The sequence below is a fragment of the Dipodomys merriami genome, unplaced genomic scaffold (assembly GCF_024711535.1).
Source record: "Dipodomys merriami isolate MVZ:Mamm:240054 unplaced genomic scaffold, mDipMer1.0.p SCAF_146, whole genome shotgun sequence".
Lineage (NCBI taxonomy): Eukaryota > Metazoa > Chordata > Mammalia > Rodentia > Heteromyidae > Dipodomys > Dipodomys merriami.
Genome location: NW_027202782.1, coordinates 1,240,878 through 1,259,795, shown reverse-complemented (window position 1 = coordinate 1,259,795; position 18,918 = coordinate 1,240,878). Strand labels below are relative to the sequence as shown.

Genomic DNA, 18,918 nt, shown 5'->3' with positions numbered 1-18,918 from the left:
CCCTCCTCAACCTGCTCTCCTTTCTCTCTCCATTTCTCCCCTCCTTCCTTTCGCACTCTTCCCCCCACCCCCCACCTTGCTATATAGCCCTGACTGGTCCAGAATCTCCATCCTCCTGCCTCAGCCTTCTGCATGCTGTGATTACAGGAGTGAGCCACTGGGGCTGCTCCACTACTGGGAGCTACCATGAGAGATGCTGTAATGCTGTTCCAAGTTTCCACTTGTGGCTGGGCAGAACAAGCTGAGGGGAAGATTCAGATAAGTGGGGCACCAAGGGGCAAGTCTCCCACCCCTGAGGAGGGCCAATCTGGTCTCCATTTCACAATAGGACGTTGGGCCTGGCCCTCTCGCAGGCGCACAGTCCAGGCTTCCTCCTCGATTGTCCCCAGGCCTCTCTATCCTGTTCTTTGGACCAGTCACTTCGTTTTCCTCAGGTTCACGCACCCCCGACAATTTAGCAAATCTTTCTTGGCTCGACTGAGGCTCTGATCGCGAGGCAAAACAAAATCACTTCATATGTATGGAAGCATGTTCCCAACAGCTGCCCCGAGCCTAGGCAACAGATGGTGCCTGACATCCATTTGGCTGGCAGGGGGAGCCTTCAGGGCCGATTCAGAATGGATACAACAGGAGTTGAAGGTGGAGGAGGCTGCAGGTTTCTAAATTCGGGAGGAGGCGCTGAGGTAAACCTAGGGTTGGGGGCTGTGATTGGATATCTGCGCACGGGAGAGGCGGGAGTGCACCTCCAGCGCTGGGCTCTATGGACCAGGAAAGCCAACCAATGCAGAAGCCCAGCTGGCTGGCCCGGACCTGAACAACAATGGCCAAGGGTGCCCTCCAGTGTCAACTAGGAGCAATGCCGGAAGGTGCTGGGGAGGGGGAGCCTTTTGAGGACAAGTCTGGGGTTGACAGGCTTGGTATCTTCTCCTCTTGTGTGGCACCTGGGAAAGGTGTGCTGAGCTGTCACAACTGAACCACACAGTGAACAAACAATGCTGAACATCGAGGCTGTCAACCACCACGAACAGAGATGGCTGTTGTTATTCTTGCTGCTCTAGTAAGGGGTCCCAGGCCAGCATGGAGCCAGACATGTAAATGAAACTGGACTCTGCTGAAGTTTGAGAATGCTCTGCAGGGCAGTCTGCCAACCCTGACTCACACCAGTCACCTGAGATGATTCCAAAAGTGAATGTTGAGCCAGCTCTGATTCAGTCACTTCCTGAAAACTGTGCCCTGGGCAGTGGCCAGTGAAGAGAAATTATGCTCAATTTCTTCCAGCATAACTCTAGGTTAGGCGTTGTTCAAGATGTTTTGGAAATGTTATTTGTGGTCACTATTCGCACTTTCATGTGGGGGAAACTGAGGCATAGGAAGGCTAATATACCCATCAGCATTAAGTTGTAGAGCCAGGATCTTAACTCAGATGGTCTGGCTCCAAGGCCAAAGGCTGTCTACAGAGGCATTGACAGCAACACTCCCCTCCCCACCACCATTTTCTCACAGGATTCTGATTCCAGTTCTTTCCTGCCTTAGCAATTTGACAAAGACATGCACTTCCAGGCTTGCAGGACTGCTTCAAGTAGAGGATGACAAAGGATCTGGCTGGTTTAATCTGCTGGGGTTCACCTCTGACATGAATTTAGGGAGCTTAAGCTCAGGGCCCTGAAAAAAACAGCAGTCTATTGCTGGGTAAGAGGGTGAGTACCATGGCCTTTTCATATGATACAGTTAGGGAAAATTCAACACTGACAGTGATTTAGTCTTGGAAAAACCAAGCCATTGAGCAAGTAAGTAGTACCCACCTGATTGGGCTGGTAAAAGCAAACACCATTAATAAGCATGTTGTGAACTGTCTGTGCATATCTAGCCAACTAGTGTCCTGTCTTGGCAGCTGCCCTGGCATCTCTTTGGAGGTTTGCATTGGAGAGCTTTGGTGAGGTCCTTCTCTGTAGACAGCTAATTCTGCATCTTTTTCGGTGTCTTTACATCAGTTTCTGAGCATTTGAAAATTTATTGTAAAGGTGACATATAGAGGGGTGACAGTTATATAAGTCAGGCAATGAGTACATTTTTTTGGAACAGTGTCACCCCCACCTCCCTCATTTTTCTCCCAGTTTTTCCCCTCCAGACCCCCTTCCCTCCCAAGTTGTATATTTCATTTACAATATAGTGTCTAGTATCACTGCTGAATTGGTTCACCCTTTGTCCTGTTTGTACTTCAACTTCCCAAATTACATAAACTTATATATAAAACCAAGGACACAGAAATAAAAAAGTGGCAAAAGGCAACACACGAATGTAAAAAGAAAAAACGTACCATAAAAACCTTGTTTCCATTTCTTGGAGTTCATTTCAATGAGCATCATTTTATATGACAGTATGTACATAGTGGATATCTAGTTTGTTACCTCAGCGGGTGAATTTGCAGCAAGAAGTGGTTCATCACCCTAAGTTCTCCAGTGAGATGCAAATCCCACCTCTAGCAGGTAGGGCTGCTCCTTAGAGCTGCTATTCTTTTTTTTTTTTTTTTGTTGGTTGTGGGGCCTGAACTCTGGGCCTGGGTGCTGTCCCTTGGCTCTTCAGCTCAAGGCTAGTGCTCTACCACTTGAGCCACAGCGCCACTTCCAGCTTTTTCTGCTTATGTGGTGCCGAGGAATTAAACCCAGGGCCTCATGCATGCAGGGCAAGCACTCTACCATGAACACCTTCCCAGCCCCTATTCATGTACTTTTCAGAGACCTTATTTCCTACAAGTCAGTCCCTGTCACGATGTAGACAGCCACTGGTTCTTCATGACATTTGGAGCACTGTGTGTTTAGTCTCCTTTTGGACCTGAACTGACTTGAGCTGTAAGAACCATCTCACTGCTAGCTTCTGTCTGGGTTCTTCCCCTGGCCCATTTTACCTGGCTAACGTGATAGTGGTAAGAACAAAGATGCTAAAGTGCCTGCGTTAAGATCTGGTGCCCCACACTGCTTGGTAGGAAGCTACTCAAACTCTCTACGATTTGATCTCCTCTTCTGTAAAATGGTGATATCTTAGTTTATTTGGGCTACTATAACAAAATGCCCTATGCTGAGTCATGTGTAAACATAGACATGTATGGGTCACAATTCTGGAGGATAGAAAATCCAAGATCAAGGTGCCAACAGATTTGGTGTCTGATGAGGATATGCTCCTCATAAATGGTGTCTTCTCTGTGTCTCTGCATGGTGGAAGCACATGGGTTCCTTTGGTCCTCTTTTCTAAGGACACTAATCCCATTCTGCCTCTAATAGCCCTATCTCTTAATATTGCCACATGGAGGACAGGGTTTCAATGTGTGAAAGGGGGAGAGACATAAGCATTCAGAATACAACAGAAGACTGTGGGACTATTGTGGGGATGAGTAAATATATGTAAAGCATTGATATGTGAGCATCATTCTCATTCACATACTGGGTATTACTAGTATGAATTCTTTCACTCACCCTTTGGGGTTTTAGCACCTCCCTGTCCGCCACTACAGGTTGTTAGTTGCCCTTTCCAGTGCTTCCTCACATAAGTTCATGGCATTGATCTCATGTCACTGCAGGTGTGCTTGTCAGTCTCTTTTGTAGGACTCAGCTTAAGCTCATACTACACCTGCACGGCGAAAGATGTAATTGAGGCTCTCTGTGCCTAGATACCACCAAGACATGAATCTGTGAATGAGAGCTGCACTGGTAAAAATACCTGAAGGAAAAGGCAGAAGGGACATGGAAGAGGCAGGGGGAGGGAGGAGAAGGGTCACAGATATCAGGGTTCTAAGAAAGGCTTTCCCAGACTACAGGGAGTTCTTAGGTCATTTGCTCACCTGCAGGATTATGGCTACCATGTGGTCACTGGCTAAAAGCAGGGGGCAAAGGCATGGCCTCAGAGTGAATGTGGTGATGGAGCTAGAGAAACAACAGCTTGGGCTGTCAGTCAAGTGTGCTCCCCCAGCAGGTCTGAGGAGCACATTTTCATGGCTGCCACAGTTACAGACAGAAGGTTGGCCACACCCCAAGAATGCAGAGCCAGAGCAGGGATGCAGAATCTGTCACCTTGATGCAAAAAGAAAGCAAAGGTCCAGGATCCACTGAGCAAGACTTTATACAAATGCATGTGTGTGCATGTTAAGAATAGAATTATTCAAAATTCCACCATAACATTGCTTCCGACTGTGAATTTCTTGCTTAGTTTATGTCCTTGTAATCAGTATGTAGGTAGCACTTTATATTTTTAAGAATTTTATATGATGTTTATATCTTTTTTGCCGGTTGTGGGGCTTGAACTCAGGGCTGGAACTTGAACTCAGGATGCTGTATCTAAGCTTCTTCACTCAAGGTTAGCACTCTATCACTTTCAGCCACAGTTTTCTGGTGGTTAATTGGAAGTGTCTCATGGATCTTCCTGACCCAGCTGGCTTCAAACTGTGATCCTCAGAACTCAGCCTCCCAAATACTTACGATTATAGGCATGAACAACCAGTGCCTGGCTTATTTATATTTCTACAAATTCCTATCAGTTTATCAGTATACATTTTAGTGGCTAAACACAATTCATAACTTCTTGAGTCACTGTTGTCCAATCTTTTAATTATTTCTATTAAAAATGTATTTAGTTAGGTGCCAGTGGCTCATCCCTGTAATTCTCAGGAGGCTGAGATCTGAGGATGGTGGTTTGAAGCCAGCCCAGGCAGGAAAGTCTGAGACTCTCTTATCTCCAATTAGCCACCAAAAAGCAGGAAGTAGAGCTGTGGCTCAAGTGACAGAGCACCAGTCTTGGGCAAAAAAAGTCCAGGCCCTGAATTCAAGCCCTAGTATTGGCGCGCGCACACACACACACAATAAAAATAAATGTATTTATAGCTAATGTTCTTTTTGTTGTTGTTATTGTTGGTCGTGGGGCTTGAACTCTGGGCTTGGGTGCTGTCCTAGCGCTCTTCAGCTCAAGGCGAGTGCTCTACCGCTTGAGCCACAGTACCACTTCTGGTTTTCTAGTGGTTTATTGGAGATAAGAGTCTCATGGAGTTTCCTGCCGTGGCTGGCTTTGAACCGTGATCCTCAGATCTCAGCCTCCTAAGTAGCTAGGTTTACAGTTGTGAGCCACCAGCGCCCAGCTTGCTAATGTTCTTAAATACATCTTTCAACACATACTATTTAATTTCTGTTGGTTTATAGGCATATGATTAATTTCTGTGCTTGAAGTGACTGGACCAAAATATATAGGTTTGTGATGCTTACAAGTTTTTTTTTTTAAGTCACATTTTTTTCTAAACATTTTATCAAGTAGTAATGTATTTACCTATTACCTATGGCCTCATTATTTCTATGGGGCCAAGATCCAGGCACACCTTAGTTGTGCCCTCTGATTCTGGGGTTCTCAATAAGCAGCAATAAAAAGGTTGGCTAAGGCTGAGGCTTTGTCTGAAAGCTGGTCTGGGTAAGGATTCTCTTCCCAATTCATATGGCTGTGGGCAGGATCCAGTTCATTGTGGGCTGTTGGATGGAGGTCAGTTTTCTGATAGCTACTGATCAGAAGCCACCTTATCACGCTTCCTGCCACCTGGGCCTCTCTAGCATGGCAACTTGTTTCATAAAAACAGCAGTTTGCTAGGAAGTCACAATATTTTCTAACTTAATCATGGCATACCCTCTGATAGCCTTGCTTACTACAAAAAACACCTGAACTGGGTACCAGTGGCTCATGCCTGTAATCCTAGCTACTCAGGAGGCTGAGATTTGAGGTTCATGGTTCAAAACTAGCCTGGGCAGAAAAGTCTAAGACTCATATCTCCAATTAACCACCAGAAAACTGGAAGTGGCATTGTGGCTCAAACTGGTAAGACTTGAGCTGAAGAGCTTAGGGACAGCTCCCAGGCCCGGAGTTCAAGCTCCACAACCAAAAAAAAAAGAAAAAAGAAAAAAAGACACCTGAGATACTCAATTGTAACAAGGCTATTTTGGCTCATAGTTTTGGAGCTTACAGTCTATATAGTTGGCCCTATTGCTTTTAGGTCCATGGTAAGTAAGGTGGCCTATCAAGGTGGAAGTACATGATGGAGCAGAGAGAATGAGGAAAGGGCTGAGGTACCACTAGCCCCTTTGAGGACATATCTTCAATAACTCAATGATCCCCCACAGCTCCCACCTCCCAAAGGTTGCACCACCTCCCAAAAGTGCTACCCTGGGGACCAAGCATCTAACACTCAGGCCATTCCAGGGGACATTCCAGATTGAAACTACAGCACTCTCAATGTTGCCATATTGTATTACTTATAACTAAAGGAAGCATGGGGAGATTACACAAAGTCAAGAACAGTAAGTCCATAAATCACTGGCAGCCATCTTATGTCACTAAGAGTATTATATGATTATGTCAATTTCACAACTTCAGTAACAGTAAATGCACCAGTGTTTAAATATGACTAGTATAATTGGTGCAAAACACCTATTATACTAGTCATATTTAAACACTGGAACATCTTCCACATCTCCAGCCTCTAGCCCTTACCTTACTGTTGGGGCAGATCTGCAGGAATGCCTGATGCTGCTATCTTGGCTCTTGCCAAGATTAAGAACAGATAGGGCAGTAGTGAGGAGTGGTGAGAAGCCTAGTATGTCCAGACTCCAAGTAATATTTCTCCAGCCAAATAGGTGGTCCATGTGGCCTTTCATGTTCAGTAGAAACATGTGCACACCTCTCTACCTGGAATGACTTACTCTTCTCCTCTAAGTTTCCCCCACTGAACCTCTTCTTTGCAATCCCTGATCATGTTCTGTGGCTGGGAAGGCTGCCTGCTTTGGACTGTCACAGTAAAGGTTATTTTGCATTTTTTTTTTCTCCTTCCTCTACCTACAAGCAGAGCTCCTGCCACATTAACTTCACTCTTATCAGGTCTAGGGGCTTTCCTGGTTTCCTTACCACCTACCTCTCTTTGGGGTTTCCCTTCTCTCTGTGTGCCATTTGCATCCATAGGACCCTACTGATCACATTAACCATAAGGCTCTACCTTAAAGCAGCCTCAGGCTAACTTCACATCTTCATCTCTTAAATCTTCTCACCTCTACCATGGAGGAACTGGGGTTTGACAGATAGGTAGACGGATGGTTGTTTGTTGCAGGAGTTGACATACTATAATCATCTTTGGTGGTGAGACATAGCCTGACTTCCACAGTCCACTAGAACCCAAAGACCAAGTAGGAGCAACACCTTGTTTATTTAGGGCGCTGTTTGCCAGGCCCTTCTCCTGCTCATGGTTTCACACAACTGAATAATTCTTTGAGGTAGTTGTCTTCTCCCTAGTTTACAATTGAGGAAAGGAAGGTTCAGATCGTACAAGGACTTGTCTAATGTCACCAAGTCTGTAAGTGGTAGGCAAGGAGAGGATCTATACTAACTGCGGTTTGACATTTTTGTGACCTTGGGCTAAGGGTGCAGAGGCATCAAAGATCTTCTCAGAATGTACTCGTTATCTTGCCCATGTAATTGTAACTCCTCTGTACGGTATTTTCACAATAAAAATTAAATTAAAATAAAATAAAAAAATTAATTTAAAAAAAAAAAGATCTTCTCAGGTACCCGGGCAAGGTAGGAATGTCCTGGTGAGGGGTTCCTCAGGAGTGCCCTTGGTTCAGTGTCCTCCTCCATACCTGCAGTACAGAGTCCCGGCGAGTGGTGTAAGGTAAATGTTTGATGCGGAACCAGTGTTTAGGGATGATGTTCCCACTGGGTGCAAACAGCTTTTCTCCATGCCTGCCTAGAAGGCTGCGCAGGGCCAGGTTGCCAGATAGAATCTTCTCATAGAATTCAACTCCACCGCGGGCATAGTCTGGAGATAGGGAAGCTGTGCGACGGTCCAGCCAGCCTTCCAGAGCATGAGTGAGAGAGTCTGTGCAGAAGGCGTAAACCACAAAGCCTGCCAATGCTGCCGCCATGTTGAAGGCCGCTCGTAAGCTCCTAGGGCCTCCGTAGAGCCCTAGGGCATGCTTAGCACCCACGCTAAGTGCCCAGGTTCCTGCCAGGCAAGCTGGGGCTGGCACAGCCTGCAGGGCAGCTGCACTGCTCTCCAGGTACACCACCTCCCTGGCCAAGGCGAATTTCTGGGCACCATGGGACAAGGTCAAGGCATCTCTTAGCCGAGTGCCTGCTGGGCTTTGCCAGTCCACTTTTTGCCCATGTACAATGACTGGATGATCAGTGGTTACTAGGTTACCCAGGAAGATGGCAGGGATGCCCACTACAGCCCCAGCAGGGAGTTTTGGGAAACCGGCACTCAGAGGCTGGAAGATGAAGGTAGTAAAGGGTTTGTAGGAGTGGCTTGATGGGACACCCAGGTCCTGGAGCACCTCTTGGAAGAGGTTCTGCAGTTCTGGGAAGAGTGGAGCTGGCTGGCCCTTTGGCCAGTATTGGTAGAGCCACCGGACCATGGGATCTGGGCACAGGTGGTATGAAATTTGAATTCCAAACAGGCCTGTGCAGGAACCCACCAAGAGAGCTGTCCTATGTCTCTGTATAAAGACTGCTGCCCTCCACAGGGGACCAGCCATTAGTATTGTCGCTGGTGACAACCTGGTCAAGAGAAAGAGAAGTCAGCCAATGGTTTCCAGTTCTGCTTGCAGAATGAACATCCTTCAAGGCTATTTTCTCTTCCTCCTTCTTCCCCTCTAGTACTAGAGATTAACCCATGACCTTGCAATTGCCAGGCAAAGGCTCTACTACTGAGCTACAATTCCCAGCTGTTTTTTTTTTTTAAATTTTATTTTGAGACTGGTCTTGCTAAATTACCCAGGTAAAACATCTGCCTCAGCCTCCCAATAGACGGAATTATAGGCATGCTCATCCACAACCAGATGCCCATATCCTTTTTCCTTTTTTTTTTTTTGGTGCTAATGCTAGGGTTTGACCTCAGGGCCTGGGTGCTGTCCTTGAGTGTTTGTGTTCAAGGCTAGTGGTCTACTGCTTGAGCCACAATTCTATTCCTGGCTTTTTGGTTGTTAATTGGAGATAAGGTCTCACAGACTTTCTTGCCCAGATTTCTTAAGACTGGTAATCCTCAGAACTCAGCCTCCTGAGTAGCTAGGATTACAGGCATGAGCCACTGGCCATATCCTTTTTAACTTAAGTAATACAATGACTGTATTTAGAAGTATTTTAGTGTCTGGCATAAGCAGACATTCCTTCTGATAATAGCTATAATATTTACTTTTTTGTGCCACTATTGGGGTTTGAATTCAGGGTATGGATGCTGTCGCTGAGCAGTTTTTGCTCAAGGTTAGCACTCTACCACTTTGAGTCACAGCTCTACTTCTGGCCCTTTTTTAAAAATTGCTATTATAACGGTGATATAGTGTTACTATTTCATAAATCAGGAATGAGTACATTTCTTTTGATCAATGCCACCCTACTTCGTGTGTGTGTGTGTGTGTGTGTGTGTGTGTGTGTGTGTGTGTGTTAATTAGAGATAAGAATCCCATGGGCTTTCCTGCCCAGGATGGCTTCAAATCATGATCCTCAGATCTCAGCCACCTGAGTAGCTAGGATTTCAGGTATGGGCCACTGGTGTCTGGCTTGTAGTTATTATTTTTATTCTCAAGACTGGGCACAGCATCAAGTACTTAACTGCTTCATTCTACCCACCATTCATCCTACAGTGAAGCTTGTGATCACTAACCTAAAAATGCATCCCATGTTTAACTTGTTGAACACTTTATTATATGCTACACAGAGTTCTGAGAACTTTCCCTATAGAGTTGTCCCTCAGGATCTGTAACAGCTTAGTTCCAGGACACCTTGTAGATATCAAAAGCAAAGGATGCTCAAGTTCTTTGTGTAAAATGGCATAGTATTGGCATATAAACTATAGGTTGTCTGTGGCTGCTTTCCTGATAGAAAGACAGAATAGCTAGGACAGGGACTGTCTGACCAAGCAAGTCCTAAAATACAAGATGCTCCTTTGCTTTGAAGTTTGTTGATGTTTGAAGCATATGCACATTCTCTCATATACTTTAAACCATCTCTAGAGTATTATAATACCTGATACCTAATGTAAATGCAGCATGTATTTTTGGGAACTTTGGAGCTGAGCTTTGAGATCAGGAAAAGGTTAACAGGTTGGAACACCACCTTCTCAGTACTCAGAAGCCTGAGAACTGGACTCTGGAAAGGTCAAAACAGGCAAGGCAAGATAAATGTATGTTACAACTTAACTGGACCTGATGGTATCTGAGTCACAGTTGATTGGCCCCTATAACACGAGACAATGGGAATAAGATGAATGTTTGTGTTATGGTCACCACTTCTCATTGTTCCCTAGCTATAGGAAGTTAGTTATTACTATGTATACAAATTATGGTTTATGTTAATGATTGTAACCACAAGATAGATTAACAGCTTGTTTTCTGTACCACCTATAGTAATTTTTTTCCTGTACTGAATTAAACAAATAAACTCACTTATGGGAGCTAGGGCTTCAAAAGCCAGTGAATGCTGGACCCCTGGTACCCTGTTCTTCTATCCTCTGTCTCCTTTCTTGTTTCTTCAGCTCCAGTATCCCGTCCTGCTGTCCCTGGTTGCAGTCAACTACAATGTATGTTTATCTCCCATTGCTTAAGGATTAACTGCAAGGGAAAAAAATAAGTGCTTTCAACCTTTGGTTAGTTGAATCCATGGATGTATCCATGGTTATGAAGGACCAGCTGTATTAATGAATAATGCTGAATAAACTATTAGGTAATAAACAATTTTAAACAATTATTCCTAATAAACAAAAAAAAGTATTTATATATATACATTTATACACACACAACACACACCATAGTGGTCCCTCTATATCTGCAAGGGATTGGTTCCAGCATCCTTATATATAACTCAAATTCACAGATGCTACAGTCTTACACAAATGGTTTAGTATTTATGTATTACCTCCATACATTCTCCATGTATTTAAAATCATCCCTGGATTACTTAAAACACCTAAGGCAATGCAAATGCTATGCATAAAGTTGTTCTACTGTATTGTTTAAGGTGTAATGAAAAGAAAGAAGTCTGTACCTATGGATAATTTTCCCCCCAAATATTTGGGACCTGTGACTGGTCAAATCTCTAGATGTGGAACCTGAGGATACAAAAAAAACACACAACAAATCTGACGTACAGACAGGTTAAGCAAATGGATCGAAGTGACAAGGATCTCTTGTGTGTGTGTGTGTGTGTGTGTGTGTGTGTGTGTGTGTGTGTGTGTGTGTGTGTGTGTGTTACTGAGATTTGAACTCAGGACCACTTTAATCAAATGTTCTATTACCACACTTCTAACCCAAAGTGGCAGTGTAAGAACTGATTTGTGTCCCTCCAACTTCACATATTGAAGGTCAAGTTCTCAGTATATGAGATTATGGCTGTTGTTAGGGTCTTGAGAAAGGAAAGGAAAATGAGGATGTGCTCTAATCCAATCTGGTGCCTTTATAAAAAGAGACTGGGACATAAACACACAGAGGGAACAGGAGCATCTTGGAAGAAAATGACCATCTAATAGCCAAGGAGAAAGGCCTCAAGTGACACCATACTTGCCTATACCTAGGTCTTGGACTTCTAGCCTCTAAAACTGTGAGAAAATACATTGCAGATCAGGTCATCCAGTCTGTGGTACTTTCTTGTAGCAAGCCTAGCCAGCAAACACAGATGCAGTGTTTGTTATAGACTGAGGGATGTCCATAGCAAACTTGTCATTTTGGACAACTTGTTATGCTAAATCACATACAATAGTGGAAAAAACTGCATGTCAAGACACTGTGCTAGTGGCTCACATCTGTTATCTAAGCTTCTCAGGAGGCTGGGATGAGAAGACATGGTTTACTAGGTCAGAAAAGTCTGACACTATCTCCAATGAACCAGTAAAATACTGGACTGGTGGCAGACCACTAGCCAAAAACAATAAAATTGAGAGCCACCCCCCAAAAAGCATGTTAAAGACTGGGAATGTGGCTTAGTGGTAGAGTGCTTGCATAGCATGCATGAAGCCCTGGGTTCCATTCCTCAGTACCACATAAACAGTAAAGGACGGACGGAAGTGGCGCTGTGGCTCAAGTGGTAGAAAGGCTCAGGGACAGTGTGCAGGCCCTGAGTTCAAGCCCCAGGACTGGCAACAACAACAACAAAGCATGTCAACTTCTCTCAGCATCAACTCAAAGCTAATACGGTTTCACCTTCCTACCCCACCCCTTTTCTGGCAGGTTATTTTTTTTTTAATTCTTTATTTTCTTGTGAAGATGCTGTACAGAGGGGTTACAGTTACATGAGTAAGGCAATGAGTACATTTCTTGGTCTGACAGTTACTTTTGAGAAATGCTCTACTATTTCGTCAGTGAATGTCACTAATGATCCCAATTAACTATGATTGAAACCCACCGTCTTCCCATCTGTGAAAGGCAGTGTTTACTGAGCAAGGTGTGGTGGCAGACAAGAATGCAGGGTAACTAACTGCTCCGCCCACTTTAATTCGGAGCTCCCGCCCACGTCCCCGCAGTCCTGCAATGCTTCCCAACCCGGAAGCTGGAGGTCTGCGTCCAGATCCCCGAGCCCCTCGGCCCGCCAGCGCCCAGGCGAGCTCGGGGATCGCCTGGGAGGCGGGCCGCGGAGACCTGGGAGGCCATGGGTCCCGGCCATACTTCCACTCGGGGGCCCTAGGACTACTCAGTCGCACGAACACGACCCCGCCGGGAATCTAGGAGCCAAGAGTGGCTTCCCAGGCCACCCGGCGCCCGCCCCGCTCGCCGCGCTCACCTCAGCCGCAGCCCCCACGAAGAACCAGCACGCTGGACGGCCGCAAAGCACGCCGGTCTGCGCGCTGGGGGGCGGAGCCTTTAGGGCGTGGCTTGGGCCTCCGCTAACCCGTAAAGGGCGGTGGGGGCGGAGCTCCAAAGGGGCGGGACCGGAAGTTATCCCCAGTCGGTGGGGTCGGGGGCGGTGTGGAAGGGCGGGTCGGAGCTCGGCTGCCAGTTCTTGGGGTCCGGAAGCGGCGGGGCGCCGCACCCGTGGGATATTTCGTGTGGCGCGGGGACGTGTCACCCAGCCGACGCTCAGGGCAGCACCGGAGGCCCGTTTCCAAACCGAGGTCCTTGGGGGCGGTCCTTAGGAGCCGGGACCTTGGCAGTCCCCTTTAACCTCGGAACCTCGGAACGACAGCCCCGCCTGCGTCCCCAGGCGGCCTGTGGCGCAGCCCTTCCGTCCTCGCCCAATCAGACGGCCACGCCCATGCCCACTTGGTGGAACCGCCCACTGGCTCTGAATTGGCATGTTCGGCCTGCTGGGCTGGCTCTCTACCACTTAGCCCACACCTCCAGCTCTGCTTTTTGCAGGTTATTTTGGAGGAATTTGGGTTGGCTTTGAACGGGGAATCCTCCAGATCTCAGATCCTGAATAGCTAGAATTACAGGCATAAGCTGCCCCGCAGCTGCTCTAAAGTGCCCGCGCTGCACAGTACACAGTGCATCTGCCACCTTTTCCTCAGCTGTAATGTGAGGTAGGTCAGGAATAGGCTTGCCTGCAAGCCAAACCCCACTAGCGACTTTATTTTTGTAAGTGACCTTGGCTGCTGGTCACAGCTATTTCCTTTACTGGTTGTAGCTGTAGAGCAGAGTGGCAGGGGCAGAGACAGTCTGGCCCAGCAAGTCATAAAATACTACTGGCCCTTTGCAGAAAAAGTTTTTTTTACTGATCCTTGGAAGAGATTATCCCCATTTTGAAGATGAAAAAAATGAGGCCAGGAGCTTTGAGCAAGGAGTATACACTAGTATGCACTGGAGTAGGAGGGCTTTGTGTCCCTGAGTATTTCTCTCTGGGCAGCGTTTCCTATCACAGAATTGACTGCAGTGTATCAATCAAGACAGGCCAGTCAGACCATGTCTGTTCTCAGCTAACCCTGTGCTTCTTGAGTATCCCATGGGGACATCCTGAGGCCAGTCTCAGACTTGGCCCTGTAGCCTCCTGTGAAGTCATAAGCTGGTGAGACAGAGGTCCTGGCTCACTCAGGTAGAGCCTCAGAAACCGGTTCAAAATCACTGCTTAAGGAGACTGCAGCCCAGAAAAAGTGAACTTGCTTGAGTCACAGGGGGACTTCCAGTAAAGGATGCTACCTCTCTGGACCTCATCTCTAAAATGGGGATCATAATGCCTCTCAAGGAAAATAGTGGCCTAGGTTTTTCATTATATAGCTAATATGAGCGGTCACTTGAAGTGGCTTGTCTTGAAAAGGAAGCTCTGGTCTGGGTCTTCCTTCAATCTTAGCCTTGGAAAGTGTCAGTGACCACAAATAAGCTTTCCTATGGTGAAGAGCCTCAGACACCAGAGCCAAACTGCCTGGTCTTAGATCTTGGCTCTACAACTTCCCTAGCTGTGTGACCTTGGGCAAATTAACCTCTCTAAGGATGACAATACTACTTACCTCCCAGCATTGTTGTGGGGATAACATAAGCTCATGAATGCATAATGATCAATACAATTGATATCATCAGGCTATTAGTATTAAGGTCTCTTCTCATTCTGACATAAAAATTGGCTGCTCAGATATTTTGTAAATCCGTGTAGCCTCAGCCAAATATAGGATGGACAGGCAAATGATGTTCTTTATTCAACAAATCCATAGCATACAAACTACAGAAGGTACTAGTGCCTCATACCTGTAATACTAGTACTTAGGAGGCTGAGATCCGAGGATTGCAGTTGAAAGTCAGTGTGAGCAGAAAAGTTTGTGAGACTCTTATCTCCAGTTGAACAGAAAGCAAGGCCAGAAGTAGAGGTATGGCTTCAATGGTAGAGCACCAGCTTTGTGTGAAATCATTGAGCAAGAGCTTACAGCCCCAAGTACCAGCAAAAACAAATTTTAAAAAAAAGAAGAAAGAATAAGATACTTGAAAGGCAGAAGATAAATGTATGTGGCTTGCTTGGCTCTGCATTAAAGTAAAAAGACACTTTTGAGACAATTGGAGAATTTTGAATATAGATTGCATATTTGGTGATATTAGTGAATTATTGCTTTTTTTCCAGGAGGGGTTATGGCATTGAGTTTTCATAAACCAAAAAATCCTTATGAGAGATATAAATCAAAGTATTTCTAGGTGAAAAGACATGATGTCTACTACTTATTCTAGTTAAAACAAAACCAAAGGGTAATGAGGATAGGTGGTAAAGAAAAAACAACCAGGAAGTGGCACTGTGGCTCAGATGGTAGAGTGCTAGTCTTAAGCTGAAGAGTGAGGGATAGTGCTCAGGCTCAGAGTTCAAGCCCCACAACCAAAAAAAAAAAAAAATCATTTATTTGGGGCTGGGAAGGTGGCTCAGTGGTAGAGCGCTTGCCTTGCATGCCAGAGGCCCTGGGTTCGATTCCTCAGCACCACACAAGAAAAAAACCGGAAGTGGCACTGTGGCTCAAGTGGTAGAGTGCTAGCCTTGAGCTGAAGAGCTGAGGGACAGTGCCCAGGCCCAAAGTTCAGGCCCTACGACCGGACCAAAAAAAAAAAAAAAGAAAAAAGAAAAAAGAAAAAACAACCAACCAAATTAACAAGAAAACAATAGTGGCATAGATGAGATGAAACAACATTGACTAAATGCTAGTTTTTTTTCCTTTTCTTTTTATTCCCTCCCTCCCTCCCTCCCTCCCTCCCTCCCTCCCTCCCTTCCTTCCTTCCTTCCTTTCTTTCTTTCCTTCCTCCTCCTCTTTCTCATCTTCCTCCTCCTCCTGCTCCTCCTTCTTCCAGTCCTGGGGTTTGGACTCAGGGTCTGGGCACTGCCCCTGAGCTTCTTTTGCTCAAGGCTAGCACTCTACCACTTGAGCCACAGTGCCACTTCTGGCTTTCTCTGTTTATGTGGTACTGAGGAATTGAACCCAGGGCTTCATGCATGCTATGCAAGCACTCTACCGCTAAGCCATTTCCAGCCCATGTTTGTTTGTTTGTTTGTTTGTCTGAGACCTGGACTTGAACTTAGTATCTGGTGCTTTCACTCATTGACTGAACCATGCCTCCAACCATGAAATGCTAGATCCATGAAGGAAAGGTTCAGGGGTCTCCATTATACCATATTTTATTTTGGGGTATATTTGGAAGTTTATAGGTTAAACTATATATATATATATATATATATATATATATATATATATATATATATATATATAAACTATTTATATAAAAACTACACACACACACACACACACATATATATATGTATATATATATGTATATATATATATATACATATATATATATATATATACAGTGGTATGGAGGGTTGAATTGCTAGGCAGGTGCTCACTTATGGTGTGAGTCACACCTCCTGTCCCTTTTTTTGTCTTGGTCATTTTCAAGATAGGATCTTAATATGACTGGGCAGGCATGACTTCGATCCTCCTACTTGTGCTTCTTCATGTTTCTGGGATGACAAAATTGTGATGCAGACCAAAAACTTGAACATAAAATACATATAGTTCTATTTATCCCAGACTAGCTCAAACTGGTAGTCTCCTGCCTCAAGTTCCAGAGTATAGGGATTATAGGTGTGTACCACTGTGCTGGCCTATCTTTTTTAAAAACAGGCCTAGGTGGCTCTTCAGAGAACCATTGCTTTAAAAATTAATGTCTGGACTATATAAACCCCATCTTAACAAAACAAAACAAAGCAAAAATAATAAAACATTGTGTTGGATAGTCTTGGAAGCATGCTTTCTTTCTTGCAAAAAGAGAGAGAGAGATACTCTAGGTCCATTTTATTCTCCTTGTCCTAAGATATTGAAGCAGATACTGTTCCAAAGGTCTCTGGTTCCTTTCACTGGCAAACTGTATTTGAGGACCACATTCAGGTGCTTTGTGTATTAATTTAGAAAATTTCAGTTAATCAATAAAATAGAATGCACTTTTGAAAAAAAAAAAGAGAAAAGAAAAGAAAATTTCGGGGGCCTGGGAAGGTAGCTCAGTGGTAGAGCTCTTGCCTTGCATGCATGAGGCCCTGGGTTTGATTCCCCAGCACCACATAAGCAGAAAGAAAAAAAGACAGAAGTGGGGCTGTGGCTCAAGTGGTAGAGCACTAGCCTTGAGCTGAAAAGCTAAGGGACAGTGTCCAGGCCCAGAGTTCAAGTCCCACAACCGGACCCCCCCCCCCAAAAAAAAAAAGAAAAGAAAAGAAAAGCTGCTTATGGCAGAATGGCCAGGAAATGGAGGCAGTAAGAGGCAACTGTCCCAATATCGGCTTTAAGGGCAATCCCCAAGCCCAAATTCCTTACTTGGCTCCACCACTTGCCAACAGAGCCACAGGATAGGGACCATGCCTTTGGGAGACACTTATCTAAACCATAACACCATTCCTCATGACCACCAAAGAAAGAAAAAGAAAGAAAGAAAGAGAGAGAGAAAGAGAGAGAGAGAGAGAGAGAGAGAGAGAGAGAGAGAGAGAGAGAGAGAGAGAGAGAGAGAGAGAGAGAGAGAGAGAGAGAGAGAGAGAGAGAGAGAGAGAGAGAGAGAGAGAGAGAGAGAGAGGTGGGGGGAGGGGGCTGGGAAGGTGGCTCAGTGGTAGAGCGCTTGCCTTGCATGCATGAGGCCCTGGGTTTGATTCCTCAGCACCACATAAGCAAAAAGAAAAAAGCCAGAAGTGGCGCTGTGGTTCAAGTGGTAGAGTGTTAGCCTTGAGCTGAAGAGCTGAGGGACAGTGCCCAGGCCCAGAGTTCAAGCCCCACGACCGGACCCCCCCCCCCAAAAAAAAAAGAAAGAAAATTTCAGCCTGTGCCAAGGAACCCTAGAGTTTCTCCTATTCCTTCCTGCAGTATTTTCAGGGAGTCTGCTTGTACCTCAAGGTCTTTGATCCATTTGTAGTTGATTCTGGTGTAGAGTGATATATAAGGATCTAATTTTAGTTTTCTACAGGTGTTTAACCAATTTTGCCAGCACCATTTACTAAAGAGGCTGTCTTTCTTCCATCTTATTTTTTGGCTTACTTATCAAAGATTAGTTGGCTATAGGTCAGTGGGTACATTTCTGGGTCTTCAGTTCCATTCCCTTGGTCCTTAGGTCTGTTTTTGTGCTAATACCAAACTGTTTTGTAATAATAGTTCGAAGTTTGGTATTGATATTCCTCCAGCATTGTTTTTTCTATTTGGGGTCTTTTATTGTTCCATATGAATTTTTTTTATTGCTTTCTCTATTTCATTAAAGAATGAGGTTGGGATATTGATGGGTATTGCATTGAATTTGTAGATAGCCTTTGGCAGTATTTTCACAATGTTAATCCTGCCAATCTAGGAGCATGGGAAGTTTTTCCATTTCCTTAGTTCTGCTTTAATTTCCCTTTTCAGGTTTTTAGTTTTCATCATAGAGGTCCTTTACTTCTTTGGTTAATTCCTAGGCATTTATTTTATTTTTTGCCAGTCCTGGGGCTTGAACTCAGGGCCTGGATGCTGTCCCCGAGCTTCTTTTGCTCAAAGCTAGCACTCTATCACTTGAGCCACAGTGCCACTTCTGGCTTTGTGTATGTGGTACTGAGGAATGGTACTCAGGACTTCCTGCATGATAAGCAAGTACTCTACTACTAAGCCATGTTCTCAGCCCAATTCCTAGGTGTTTTATTTTTTGGGGGGCTATTACAAAAGGAGTTGCTTTCCTGATTTCAGCCTTGCTCTTCTCATTATTGGTATATAGAAAAGCCACTGATTTTGAGGGTTAATTTTATGCCCTGCTACTTTGCCAAAGTTTCGAATCAGCTTGAGTAACTTGGGAGTGGGTTCATGTCATCTGTAAAGAGGGAGCGTTTGATTCATCTTTCCCTATTTGGATCCTCTTTATGTTTTTGCATCTTGCCTTATTGCTCTAGCTCGGCATTCTAATACTATATTGAAGAGGAGTGGAGAGAGCAGACATCCTTGCCTTGTTCCTGAAT

At 45.0% G+C, this 18,918-nt stretch overlaps 1 protein-coding gene across 3 annotated transcripts; it reads right to left on the bottom strand.

Annotated features, from left to right (window-relative positions):
• Positions 1-7,203: 7,203 nt before the first annotated feature.
• Positions 7,204-12,841, bottom strand: Tmem177 (transmembrane protein 177). 3 transcript variants are annotated; one of them, XM_070021861.1, is made up of 3 exons: positions 12,784-12,841; positions 10,458-10,622; positions 7,204-8,574 (listed from the first exon to the last, which is right to left on the bottom strand). In XM_070021861.1, exon 3 carries the CDS (start codon positions 8,550-8,552, stop codon positions 7,620-7,622), a length of 933 nt encoding a protein of 310 aa, XP_069877962.1. In that variant the 5' UTR covers positions 8,553-8,574; positions 10,458-10,622; positions 12,784-12,841; the 3' UTR covers positions 7,204-7,619. The 3 variants fall into 3 exon arrangements, with proteins under 3 accessions (XP_069877962.1, XP_069877963.1, XP_069877964.1); XM_070021862.1 differs by lacking the exon at positions 12,784-12,841 and adding an exon at positions 11,056-11,076; XM_070021863.1 differs by lacking the exon at positions 10,458-10,622 and having other exon boundaries at positions 12,784-12,826.
• Positions 12,842-18,918: the final 6,077 nt, after the last annotated feature.

What these genes read in the sequence shown, in the direction of transcription:
- Tmem177 (XM_070021861.1), bottom strand. Translation starts at nt 8,552, where the DNA reads ATGGCTGGTCCCCTGTGGAGGGCAGCAGTCTTTATACAGAGACATAGG.